The following is a 14,971-nucleotide window of genomic DNA, read 5'->3' on the forward strand; positions in this document are numbered from 1 at the left end:
ATATAATCCCAATATGATCTGAAGTGGGCCAGATCAGTAAATTAATAACAGAATAATATATAAATAATGCCAACTCCAAAGATTTCAATGTGTTTTATAATGAAAAAAGTAAAATTACATTATGGAAACGTTTACATCTGTAAACTGTCCTTTTAAAAATGTGAATAACATGAACAACCATGAAAAAATTGAAATTTATTAAGAAAAATGAATGCAATTTTAACTCTATTCTGCCTCTGCTTATCATTTGTAAATGTGCATTACAACTTACAGATCACAGTGGAGCTGCAGATTTACAAAATATTTAAGTAACTGGCAGAATATTAGTAAAATTACACTTACTTTTCTTAACACATTTCTAGTTTTTCATACAGGGTGGGGAAGCAAAATTTACAATGAACATTTAGTTGTTTTTTCTCAGCAGGCACTACGTCAATTGTTTTGAAACCAAACATATATTGATGTCATAATCATACCTAACACTATTATCCATACCTTTTCACAAACTTTTGCCCATATGAGTAATCAGGAAAGCAAACGTCAAAGAGTGTGTGATTTGCTGAATGCACTCGTCACACCAAAGGAGATTTCAAAAATAGTTGGAGTGTCCATAAAGACTGTTTATCATGGAAAGAAGAGAATGACTATGAGCAAAACTATTACGAGAAAGTCTGGAAGATACTATTAAAGAAGAATGGGAGAAGTTGTCACCCGAATATTTGAGGAACACTTGCGCAAGTTTCAGGAAGCGTGTGAAGGCAGTTATTGAGAGAGAAGGAGGACACATAGAATAAAAACATTTTCTATTATGTCAATTTTCTTGTGGCAAATAAATTCTCATGACTTTCAATAAACTAATTGGTCATACACTGTCTTTCAATCCCTACCTCAAAATATTGTAAATTTTGCTTCCCCACCCTGTATTTTTTTGTGAAAGCCTAGTTTGTAAATTTGCACATTTTCATGTAATTTCCCTTTTTTTACACTAAAACAGAGGAAAAATTTGGAATTGTCATTATTTGTAGGTTTTTATGGTCGTACTTTACTGATCTGACACACTTGAGACTAAAGTAGGGCTTTATATGGGCCCTAAAGTAAAATGACTGACTTAAAATCTTGAATGTAATTTTTGCATTTCACAAATTCATCTCACGGGCTAGATTAGACCCTTTGGCGGGCTGGATTTGGCACCCGGGCCGCATGTTTGACACCTGTGCTTTAGATGAACATGCAACAAACTTCAAACAAACTGTTCACTAAAACCTCAGTGATGATGCACCCCAATTCTTACTCTTGGGTGGAGATGAAAAGTAAACTTTGACAAAAAAACATTGTCTTTTGAAGTGAGAAGGTGTAAAGCTTTAGCCTCCTCTAAGACGCTTTTTCATGCATGTAAAGGAATAAGTAGAGTTTCATAAGATGATGTAGGTGGCCCAAACTGCTGAATAAACATGAATACAGAATACACAGCCTTAAAATGAAAAATAGACTGCAGAGCTAAAATGGTTATCCATCCATCCTACACTGAGAAACCAGAGACGCAAATGGATTTTTTTTCTCCTCATAATAGCTTCTGTTATTGAAAGGAAACAGCATAAGCCCTGAGGGGCAGGAGTGGTGATCTCATTGGCTTGTCATCACCAGAAAAAAAGTCAGAGGTCATGTTTATTTCTGTGGGAGTTGATTCTGCAGCTTCAACATACAGTACAGCTGCAGCGTTCCGGGTTTATGAACCGAAGAACAAGCACAGGAGCGCACATCCGCTCTGTTGGCCTATATTCGATTACAGCCCCCTGGGTGGATGAATGTTCCCTGCACCCATGAGGACGTAAAAATGCGGCTTTATTTTACAGTGGGCTCCCGCTCTGTCCTCGCCTAATGACCTCATAGCGTCAGGAAATTACATCATGTGACCAGCGGGGGAATAGAGCCGGAAAGGGGTGAGTGTGGGTTTATGAATGCGGGAGAGCAACAATGAATACTCTGTAAAAAAAACAAAAAACAAAATCAATAAACATTAAGACATGAACTCTGTCATAAATCTGCTTGTTTGGTGAAATAATCTGCTGCAGAACTCCCACTGAACTAAAAACGATTCAAGCACCGTATCCGTTTATGCATATACCCCTTGCAGCTTATTACCAATGTTTAAAGAGCAATTTGTGTATGCATGCCCAGGCACAGTACCAGTGCGTACATCTTTCGACACTCTCCATCTCCTGTTCTAATCCAATTCACAATATACTGAAAAGACACTCAACACTGAACTTACAAGCCACCACTTCTGTCCCCGTACACATTCTTCGGTTATCTTTTTGCTCCTTCTCGCTCCCTCTCTATCTTGCCTCTGCCGTCTGCCTTCCTCACCTTTTATCAGTTTTCACCCTTGTAGTCTGTCGGCTCACTGGTACAGAACCCTCATCGCTCCTTGACACATTACAAGGAGGGAGATACCAAAGAGAGACAGGCTTTGCAAAGTCCTCATCTTGATGTGAATTCCTGAAAGTGTATCTACATACTAAATGTCTGTAGTGCTAGTTGATAACCTGTAGGTCAGGGCAGCTCATGAGGTTCAAAATAACAGAGGTGTCAGATGATTAGTATTAAAATATGAGGGTAAAATTTGGTTTTGTTATTTTTTTGTGCTTCTTTTTTAAAATTCCAAGGAGTTTCACCCATCGTGGCTTTGATAATAATCCTTTAAATGACAGGAAAATTACAGCGCTTGTCCAGGTTTGGGACAAAACTTATCACAATACAACAACATGTTGTTGTTTTTAAGTCACAGAGGTCAGGAACTGCTGCTCTATCACACATGTAATGAGGCTGATAATAGCAGAAATCAAAGCCTCTGCCAGAACATGTTAGTATGAGTGACCCCGGGAAAGGGCAGTTTCCAAACAGGCTGTTTTGTATATAAGGCAGTGCATGAGGAGGTTGCTGAACCATCATTAGAAGCAACTGAGTAGGAACAACCCAGCCCACATGTAATTCCAGAGCATAACTAATACTAACTAATAACTGAGGCCACTGCACAGGTCATGGCTCAGCTGAGCGAGTCTGTATTCAGTGTTTGCAGTTAGTCCAGAACGCCGCAGCATGACTTTTAACAGGGGCCACAAAACATGAATATATTACTCCAATCTTTGCATCTTTGCGCTGCTCCCTGTTAATTTTAAAATTGATCTTAAGATTGTATTGTTTGTTTCTAAAGCTTTGAATGGACTGGCTCCACAGTACATCACAGACCTCATCCAAATTTATACCCCAGCGTGCGAACTGAGGTCTGAGGGCCAGCTCTAGCTTGTGGTGCCTAAAGGCAAAGACACACCAAGCCAACTGCCGATCATCGCCAGAAAAGGTAGCCTGACTAATCAGTCAGCTCCCGTCTCCCCAACACGGTCAAAAAAGTGTGAAGCAAATGCACCAAATGCACTGTTCACAAGCTAGATGTTACTGAAGTTGTTCTTAGCTGTAAAAGACACAATTTCAATGTATAACTTCTGAAGGCCTTTTTTAAGGGGAGGTTCAATATTAGCCAAAACATTACATCAATATTTACAGAGCTGAGATTATGCTTTCCATGTTGGTTTTGCAGTTTTCTTACAGGGTGATGCCAGTCGTCGACAGAAAAGGTAGCCTGACTGATCAGTCAGCTCCTGTCTCCCCAACACGCTCAAAAAAGTGTGAAGGACACCAAATCGACTACTGACTTCAGCGTACATCATGCACTTGTGTGAGATACAAAACCGGAAAATGACGGAACATCTCTGTAAGCACAGAGCTCGCTGTCGTCAGTCATTGTTGTCAGCAGAGAGTGTCGAGTCATCAAGAAGGGTTGGTGTTGTTGTACTTGTTGAACGGATGGATAGTAATAAGAAGATACTGGTGTTGTGAGCTCTCTGGCTTCTTCTTGTGGAAGAAGAAAGATGTCGCAGGTGAAAACTAAGGAGAAATCGCACTTTGCTAACAATGCTAACAGTGTTCACTTCATGGAATGAATGAAGTCCATAGTCAACACAAACTGGCACTCATTCAGATTCGATATAAGCAGTGAATGGCCTATTATAGAAGATAATAATAGTGTGAAGTACTTCGGCATAGCTGTTTTCACATGGAAACTTCTCCTTCACTGATTCACTAGTCAAGGGCTATCCCTCCACCAGTCAGATTGGTCCGAGTGAATGACTGGTAGTGGCTGATTACACATGTTGAATCAGCCGAAAAGACTGGTGACAGCATTAACGATGGCCGATCGCAGAGAACACACCAACCAGACTTGTGTCATAACCTTGCCAGACTGCCCGACGACATCCAACCGCCAAAAATGGGTTGGTGTGTCTTTGCCTTAAGACAAGACTTAAAACCAGCCCCCCCCCCCCCCCCCCCCCCCCCCCCCCACACACACACACACACACACACACACACACACATACACACACACATGTTCAAACAACTCCCATGGTGGAGTGTTATGGGTCTCATCTTAAGACAAGCTTTCATTGTCTGCCTTTTAACTCCACATCAGTTGTGTGATCCTCTGTGTCTTTTACTTATTTTATTACTATTAACAATTTGATTTTATTGATTTATTTGTAGCATTATTGTAGTTTCATGTACTTATTTATTGTTTCTATTGTATTTTCTTTTATTTGTTTCTATATGCAGCTCTTTGGAAACGTTTTTGTTGTTTAAATGTGCTATATAAATAAAATGGATTGGATTGCGCCAATGGGCAAAGGAGATTCACTGGGTCCCACACAGCAAAAGAACAGGAAAAGAAAAGCCACTATGACAGAAAAACAGGGCAGACGATGCTAACAGATGTACTCACAGATGACAACAAGTGGATGAATCAAATCAGTGTGGGAAGTGACTGTGAGTTATCTTTCACTTTAAAGTGCTGCTCCATGCATCTATAAATCAGATTTGCTGGTATTATCATCACTGAACAAATCATACTGACACTGTAACAATTAAAATGTTTAATTAACTGAAATAAAAGTGGAGGCAGAAGTGATTCCAAAATCTGTTAAGACGCTTCTTGTAATAATCACATCTTTTGTGCGATTTTTTTTCACCTTTGATTACAATTATGAGCCATTAGTAGATAAGGTACAGTCCTCATTATACACCCTTAAATTTAGATTTACTGTAGACGTAGCATAGAACTATCAGTCTGTAGTCCGTCCTTGACTGTCTGTCACTTTATTTAATAGCTGTTTAAGGATTAAAATCTCCATTATCTGCATTTGGAATCAGTTTAATGAGACGCAGGTATTTGACGTTTTGCATTCATTGCATAGATACTGTTTTTGCTCATTTGTTTGTCTGTCTGTGTTTACAAGAGAGAAAAATAATTTCAAAGTGAAAAAAAAAAAAAAAAAAATCCTCCTTCATGACACTAGTATTGTTTTACTGACTGAGTGAAAATCTGGAATCCTTAGTTTCCCCTGGATTGTAATAGACCTTATTACAGCAACCGGGGTTTGACTACCTGTCTGTTCTCTATCTATGTTTCACTTACAAACACTTAAAACAGACTTTTATTGTTGCAAGAACAGTGTTGTGGAAAAATGTTCCGAGCTCTGTTTATAATTCCTAATGTTTTCATTCACTCACTGAATATCTAAGATAAACACTGTATTTTCTAAACTAATCTGCAGTTCAGTGTTCCCCTTGAATCCCTGTTTGAGTTTAATGAATAGTCTCCAGTATCCAAACCCTCCATTATCTGGAATAGGGGTAAAAGTTATCATCCTTGTTTATTTAGCTCTTGGGCTGCACTGAGCACAAGATACTAAGACAGGGTTTGCAAAATAGCACTGGGAGCAAAGTTGTTTTGGTTAAAGTGTGTCGTACTGGAAAAAAAAAGCCACATAAAAAGATGTGTCTTTGTCAAAACTTGACATTTTCAGGATGTAGTTGAACTTTGGCTTTGGTTGTTCTTTCACATACATCGATCAGTCATAACATTCTGACTGCTGACAGGAGAGGTGCTAATATTATTGATTATTTCGTTACAATGGAACCTTTCACTGGGTTGGAAATATTAGGCAGCAAGTGAACGTTTAGTCCTTGAAGCTGGTTTGTTGGGAGCAGCAAAACGTAAGGAACTGGGGTTCCTTACGTTAAAAAATTACAAAATGTATCTTACAAATGAATTGTTGATCTGAACTGTTTCTAGTAATTTTGTAATAACTTGATTGATTGACTGGCTGACTGACTGACTGATTGATTGATTGATTGATTGATTGACTGACTGATTGATCGATCGAATGGTTGGTTGGTTGAGAAACTTTGACCAGGTCCATATTATCCTCCTGAGACCTAGGAAAGAGGAAAATTTTTGCTTTTTTTTTTTTTTTTTTTACATTAAACAGTCATTTTGATTGGAAACTGCATAATGCAACAGTTTTTTCAGATACATTTTTAAAAATTATTTCTTTTTATTATTATTATTATTATTATTATTATTATTATTATTATTATTATTTTTTTAATGGAATGTCCTTTTCAATGGGAAGCATGTTTTTTAGTAAAACTGTCAAACTTTTGGCCCTTACAGAGGACAAAAATGCATTGCTGGGTCTCAGGAGGATATAATGGTGATGACTGGGTCAGAGTATCTCCATAACTACAGGTCTTGTTGGGTGTTCCTGGTCTGCAGAGGTTAGAAGCGACCAAAAATGAACTAAGGAAGGACATCCCAACCTCAGACCAAATGAGAACCTGTAGGAAAAGCTGGTCCAATTAAACTGATCCATGGAGACCATAGCTCTTTCAGGGATCCGCTGATAACATCTTGGTCCAGATACCACAACACAGCTTCAGAGGTCTGGTGGAGTCTAGGCCTTGGGTCAGAGCTGTTTTTGTGGAAAAAGGGGAACCTACACAATATTAGACAGGTGGTAATAATGCTCTACTCCCATATATGAAAGATTAGCTGAGATCCAGATGTTCTTTAGATACTTTTGGTAGGTATTAACCACTTTAGATTAGAAGGAACAATAAGATCTGGGAATGCTCTGACCCAGTATTTGGTCATCACAATTTCTCCTTTGTCAAAGTTACTCAGATCCCTACTTTTATCTATTTTACTATTTCTAACTCATTGACTTCAAGGGCTGAATGTTCACTTGCTGCCTAAAATATCCACCCACTGACAGATCCCATTGTTTTGTTGTTTTTTTTTGTTGTTTTTTTTACATTAATACCACTTTTCCTGTCAGTGATCACAATGTCATGGCTGATGAGTGCAGTAAGGGACAGTTTTAAAGTTATAACATACAGGCAGGGCAGGAGGGTCAAACTCATTCTAGTTCAGGGGCCACATTCAGCCCAACATGATCTGAGGTGGGTCGGACCAGTAAAATAATAACAAGATAATATATAAAACATGCCAAATCCAAACCTTTCTCCATATTTTAGAGTGAAAAAAGTAAAATTACATAATGAAAATGGTTACGTCTACAAATTATCCTTTAAAAATGTGAATAACATGAACAATTATGAACAAACTGAAATGTATTAAGAAATAGTGCAATTTTAACAATTTTATGTCTCAGTTTATCATTTACACATGAGAACTTGCAGATCACAGTGGATCTACGAATACACAAAAAATTTAGTAACAGGCAGAATATTGGTAAAATTACTTACTTCTCTGAAGACATTACAGGTGGTTCATATTTGTTCAGGTTATTCACACTTTTTGTGAAAGGATAGTTTGCAAATGTAAACATTTTCATGTTATTTTACTTTCTTTTTTTTTCTTTTTACACAAAAACAAAGACAAAAATTCTGAGTCAGTATTTATAGGTAATTTTGATAGTATTTTACTAACTGATCCACTTTAGATCCTATTGGTCTGAATGTAGAACCTGAATTTAAATGATTGTTAGTAGCTTTAGTGTAAATTTTGCATTTTGCAAATTTATCCCAAGGGCCGAATTGGATCCTTTGGTGGGCCGGTTTTGGGCCATGGGCCATATGTTTGACACCCACGAGGTAGGGAAGGACAGAGGATACCAATCCTAACACCGCACACTGACATATTTACTTTTATTCCAACAGAATACCTCCAGTGAGCGAGTCTATTTGCTGAGTACTGCAGTGAATGGACCATTAAACATGCACTGTTTCCTTGCAGAGTTTCAACATTTTAACTTTTTGTTTATCAAGCAGGTTAAAACTATAAGGAAACACAAGATGTGTGTTTGTGTTTGAGTTATACAGTATTTTGGTGCATCTCCCATTATTAGAGCCATGTTTTATATATGTATTAGATATGCTTTTATGTCAAATATTTGAGTATAGTTGTAATTTATTACTATTCTAGTTTTATATACCTAATATTTGGAATCAATATTCACTTTTAAAGTCTTTGAAAAGGTTCGTTAAGCATCTGTGATATAGTAGGTTAAAGTGAAAAATAATAATAGGCAGATAATACAAATTAAGTTGTACTGAAAAAAAAGATACCAAACATGGGTATTGTAAGCATTTCATTATATAGTATATAAAGGGAAAATCAAAAGTACTCAAAAACGGCCAAAATAGGCTCAGACACCTAAGGGTTAAACCTCTTCTCTGATACATTTTTCTCTCTTAAATTTGAGTGTTATCTGAATTCTAACTTTCCCCTTCAAAAACTATTCATTACCATCATAAGTTTACTTTATCAGTAATCAGCATGTTTTCTTTCTTCTTTTTGTTCATTTGGATGCTAATTTAACCACATCCCACTGATTTGCATTGCTTGATTGTTTTTTTTTTTTGTTTTTTTTTTTCCTGTGTCCTTGCTCTGTGAAGCTCTAATGATTTCTGTCATCCAGGAATATGATTTTCCTCTGATCAAATGGGCACTTGGAATAAATAAAAATCTAAATGCAAATAGGTCTGTGGTTTATTTGCATCTCTGGACATGACTTTCCAGAAACAGTGTTCAACTCAACATAATTTACACGGCTGAAAGTTTGCTTTGAAACAACTTTGCACAGAAGAAATGGTCCCTGTGAAAACTGTTGACAGTGGTGTGTTTGCATTTCTGGCTCCTAGCTCCTCGTCTCAGTTATTACTGTTTGTCGTGCAAACAGTGAGGCCGCCGGTTAGAGAATGAGCACCAGGAAGAAAAGGATGCCCCAAAGCACTTGGATTCCACTGGAAGAGAGCATCTCCTGGGAGGGCAGACACTCTTGACACTGACTCATCTTGTGTTGTGAGTGTTCCTAAGGGGTTGGAGGTTGAAACGAGGGTGGCTTGTGGTTAGTAGGACAAGTTTAGAGCAGATCACACCCTGGGCTGACTGATTGAGAGCGACGGAGTAATGCTCCACTGAATCAATGGAAGCCCGGGTGGATTTCATTCCCTGTGAAAACGCCTTTCCTCCACACAGACAAGGGGGAAAAAAATCACATTCCAGTGGAGATGAATTCAGCTCAGCTATAGATGCTGTGAGATGATTAAATAGAAGGAGAGAGTCTAATAAAATGTGGTACGTTATTATCCATGATATAATCTTTCGTATTATGTGGGAGCCTTAAAGATTTTTCATATAAAACCTCAACTTTTCAACTCCTTCCAAAAATCTAAAAAATTAATCTATTTTTTTCTGTCTAAGGACACTGTAATAAAATTATAATAATACATTTTTATTTCCAATAACAATACTATGCCCTGTGTGCAATTACAGTCACTTAAAAAAATTATTAGACCATCAAAAGTCATCGAAAACAATGGTTATGCAATCAAGTACTAACTCCTGTATGTCTCATGTGACTAAAACAGACTGAAAAGAAAACAGGGAATGCCTAAAAGCACTGTATTTAGCAGTACAATGCCATAGCTATTTATTTATTTGTTTATTTAGCAGGGACAGTACACACTAACGAACATTTCTGTAAATGTGCCAGTCTTAGCAAAAAAGCTATTTTTCAACTGTTGTCCCTGAGTAAGATGTAAAGTGCCAGCATTCATAAAATAAGAAACATTTTAAAAATTAAGGCTACACCCACACATTACATAGGATTAGTTCATTGATGTCAGAACTTAAGTGATTTTGGTTATTATCAAGAAAACCATGGAAAAATGCTAGATATCAGCTCTGAAATTAAACTCTTATGACCTGTGTTTGTTGTTTAGGGATGTAACAATATGAAAATTTCATATCGCGGTTATTGTGACTAAAATTATCATGGTTATCATTATTATCACGGTATTGTTGAAATTGTGCTCAAAATGTTCAAAAAGTACTAATACACACACTGAAATAATTTAACCAAGCTGTATTTTGCAAAAAAAATAAATAAATAAAATAAAATAAAATAAAATAATTGGCACAATGTACCTTCTGTTGTAGAAACATTTAAATAGTATATTAACCCTTAGTGGTCTGAGCCTATTTTGTCCATTTTTCAGTCCTTCTGATTTTGCCTTTATATACTATATAAACAAATGTTTACTATACTCATGTTTGGGATTTTTTTTTCAGCACAACTTCATCTATATCATCCGTCTATTATTTTTTTTCACTTTAACCAACTATAAAAACATAAAAGGACAGAAAACACACAAAAAAATAAAATTTTATTTGAAAAATGTATATACTTTATTGCATAAATAACACAAAGATGCTTAATGAACCTTTTCAAAGACTTTAAAAGTGAATATTGGTTCCAAATATTAGGTATAGACAATTAAAATTGTAATAAATTAAAATTATACTCAAATATTTGACGTAAAATCAGATTTTTACATTGGGTTTTTTCCCCTAAAAGTGTAGTAATCAAACATGGTTATCATGATAATTAGAATTTAAATGGTAGTACTAACTGCAATTTTACCGTGGTTTATCATTATACCGGTAATCGTTACATCCTTATTGTTGTTATCATTATATTTGTCCAAACAAATGTACCTTTAGTTGTACCAGGCATTAAAATGAACAGAAAACTGAAGAAAACAAGGGTTGTCTAATCATTTTTTCTGCGACTGTATTTCTCTTTATTTATTCTTTTTACCGCAGCCTTTATGAAGTAAAAAAAAAAAAAAAAAAAGACTGATTCATTGTGGATGATGTTTAAAGCAGGTTAAGTGTTGAGCTGCAATAGTCACAGTGCAGACAGCCTTGTTCCCATCTCTCCACAGCTTTCCAATCAAATTTATGGAATGAAAATATTGAGATAGCAGCACCAACCACCTGCAATACCAAAAGACAAATGATTTAATAGAGTGGGACTAACGGCACAGTGTTTGTATTAGGACATTATCCGGTGGTTAGTTTCCCATGGGATGAATAGGTGCTTCCTCCAGCGTCCACTATCTGCACTCGCTCTCATAGTATTACCACATTCCATAACGCATTACAGTTAATAATTTCTTATTTGAGAGGGTCTATAGAAAGTCACGAAGGTTAAACACATTCTTTATACAAGTAGATGTACAGATTCTTGCTTTTAAAAGACTCTGGTAAAAGCAGAAGTACTGATGCAACTTCTTTGTTCAAGTAAAAGGGAAAGAAAAGTAAGAAAGTTGAAATAAGTAATTCACTTAGAGCAGCAGACCTTAAAACATTATTACATCTGCTGTCTTCTTCTTGTTATGTTTAACATTTGTTTGTCACACAAAGAGCTCAAATATTCAATGTACTATCTTCCATCCATTTCAGGCTGAAATCTGTCTTTAACCCTCTAACGCCAAATATATCAAATTTGATACACAAGTTTTGAAGCCTCTACATGATCAGCGTGATATTTTTTTTTCTTGAAAAACCTGATGTATACAATTAGATACATGCAATACACAGATAATCCACCAGGGGGGAGGAATTCATTCACCAGAGGCCTTTCCAGTGACACTATAAGATTGTCATTAATGAGGACGGAGGCAGAACTTTGTCAGTTTTGAAAAGGAATTACCAATTTGTTAGACATGTTTGTGTTATGTTTTTGTTTGTTCAAAAATAATATTTGAGCATTGAGACCTGATGTATCAAATATGATACGAAATTCAATTCATACATGGAAATTGATATTTGAAAACATTTTTTTTTTTTTGGTTGTTCAGAAGGACCAATAAAGGCTCCAGTTGCAAAGAACTGGAATTTTCTGTCAATGATTTAATGGTTCGGGCTTTACAGGGTTATTATTGATGTTTATATGTCAAATCAGTATGAACAGGACATCTTACGAGCTATACACATGATGCGTCCCAATATTTTTGACCATATAGTTTATAAACATCAATATTTCCTTGAAGTTTAATGGGAGATTTTTATTAGTGATGTAAAATATATGTAATTAATTATTTGCCTCAAAGGAATCAGTGGTAGCAGGTACAGAGATTTGTTTTAAATATATACTGTAAATGTAAAACATCTGTCAGTCAAATTAATACTCAAGTAAAGAATAAATACTTGAAAAATCTACATACGAATTTGCACTTAGTTACTTTTCACCTATAACAAGATACACTAAGATCGTACTTTATCAGTCCTCAAGGAAATTCAGGTATATGTCGGCTAATCACGGTCTCTCATAAGAAACAGACAACAATTAAATACAATAAAACATAGTAAAAGTAGTAAAAAGCAAAGTAAAACCATATAATAAATGCACCATAATAAAATGCACTCCGTGTACACAAGCCCGCATTGTGATGTTTCTAAATCCACCTCATCATCCTTCTATATCATCACCATCACTCCTCATCCTCACTCCCATCCCGACAACATAACGCATTATCTACAAACACTGCATGATGTTAAAGTTTACCCTTTATTATGCAGTAACACCCACATTCAACAAAAATCTGCTGCTTTTTATATCCTACAGCTAGAACCCCATATGTTATACATTTGCATCAACTTTGTAATACATTATTTTATATATTGCGATGGTTATCACAAACTGGGGGTCATGTAACAGTATGTTGTATTATGTAATAAATAGCCATGTTTATTTGTATAAATGTTATATTTCAACAATTACCCTAAATGAAAGATTCCAAATATTAACCTAGACCAGGGGTGTCAAACTCATTTTCTTCCGGGGGCCACATAAAGCCCAATTTAATCTGAAGTGGGCCAGACCAGTAAAATACAAGCATGATAGCCAATAAATAATGACAACTCCAAATTGTTTTAGTGCAAAAAAATAACATTCAATTATGCCGATATTTACATTTACAAACTATCCAAACAAAATGGATGTAAATAACCTGAAAAACAAAATTTGTTAAGAAATGGAATTACAATTTTATCAATATTATGCCTTGACTTATCATTAATACATGTGTATTACAGATCAGATCTACAGAGGCACAAAATGTTTAGTAACAGGCAGAATATTGTTAAAATTGCACTTAATTTTCTTTAGACATTTCAGGTTGTTCATATTTGTTCAGTTTATTCACATTTTATTGTTAAAGGATAGTTTATTAATATAAATATTTTCATAATTTACTGTCTTTGCACTAAATCAAAGAGAAAAAAAATGGCATCGTCATTATTCATAGGTTATTATGATATTATTTTTGAGTTCGATGCCCTGACTTGCCCTTTGCAAATTCATCCCGCAGGCCGGACTGGAAACTTTGGCGGGCCGGTTTTGGCCCCTGGGCCGCATGTTTGACACCTGTGACCTAGACTCATGGTGATAGTGATCTACAGGGTGTCCCATAAGTCTCCATACATAGGAAAAATAAACGTTTCTTGACATAAACCATTTTTATTTATATAATATGCTCTATATGACTGCCATTTTGTCGGGAACACATTTCAATGCGTGTCCTCCACTGCTGAAGAACTATAAAGAAGAAATATAAAGAAATACATGTTAGAACCATATATATATGGAATGTATTATGCCTCCTATATATGGAGACTTATGGGACACCCTGTAAGTCTAAACAGACACAGAAAAGCATCAGCTAATGTCAGGGACTTCATGTGTAAAACACTTGTATTTCAAACAGGGTTGAATATGTTATGGTATTAGTCAGAGATCCCCTGTGAGATAATCGAAAAACTTCAACCTATACAGAATGTTGCTGCTGCTGGAGCTGCTAAAAGTGTAACCCCCGAATTTAACATGCTTATTAAAACAGCTTATTAAACTCATGTTAGTGAATACAAATTATTGAGTAATGGTGTGTTTGACTTGGAGATGTGACCGTTTATTGCACCGTTCTGTCTTTACAATAACCTACGCTACAACAGAATTGTATTTAAAGAACTTAATTTGTCTTTCTTTGTTAATTGGAACATTGCACATAAAAAAACTCTTAATGGGACAGAGTGCTTCTTAAACAAAAAAACCCATTTGGTCCCTATAAAGAGCTCGGTTTATAGAGGGAGAATTAGACTCACGTGGTAAGCAGCCAACGAGACTGCTTGGCCAGACCCAGACAGGCCAGCAGGCAGATGATCAGGTCCAGGATGAGGAGCAGCAGGTACGTGAGCCACCTGCAGGGACGGGCACAGGGAGAAAATTAAAATGGCGCTGCTTAATGCCAAAGCTGGCAAGCGAAAAGGTGTTTTAGTAATGGAAAATTCTGGTTTCACAATACACAGGTTTTATTTTACAGCTGACTCGACTCTAATCCACTTTCAAAGTCCCTTTAGCGGGTACTACCATACAATAGGGATAATTCACCGCTGTAAACATAGGTGTCATAAGCCTGGCCGTAACTTCAAGTAAGTGAGGTAACTTCAAGTAAGTGAGTAAGCCTTTCAAAAGTACAAAAAAGAAGTAGAAGAAGACTGAAGGCTGCAAGAGATGATGAGGTGTCCTACTTATTTTCACCTCAGCTGCTACAGTACAGTCAGTATCTGTCATCTGTGGAGCCATCCATCTGTCTATCTGTCTATCTCTTCACCTTCATGCTCATTTGTACAGTCTTTCTATGGTTTTAATCATTTCTGTCACTCCATACCCCAATGCCTACGAACACTCTCGTGGTTTTTTTTTTT

The 14,971-nt window shown here is 36.2% G+C and overlaps 1 protein-coding gene across 3 annotated transcripts in view; it reads right to left on the reverse strand.

The window, feature by feature from the left end:
• ttyh2 (tweety family member 2) overlaps positions 1-14,971 on the reverse strand; it is a 136,826-nt gene that overhangs the window by 34,286 nt on the left and 87,569 nt on the right. For all 3 annotated transcript variants that reach the window (XM_030121718.1, XM_030121720.1, XM_030121719.1), the window contains exon 5: positions 14,369-14,464. In XM_030121718.1, the coding sequence (XP_029977578.1) occupies positions 14,369-14,464 (96 nt within the window). The remainder of the gene's footprint in view (positions 1-14,368; positions 14,465-14,971) is intronic.

Source organism: Sphaeramia orbicularis, chromosome 19 (genome assembly GCF_902148855.1).
Source record: "Sphaeramia orbicularis chromosome 19, fSphaOr1.1, whole genome shotgun sequence".
Lineage (NCBI taxonomy): Eukaryota > Metazoa > Chordata > Actinopteri > Kurtiformes > Apogonidae > Sphaeramia > Sphaeramia orbicularis.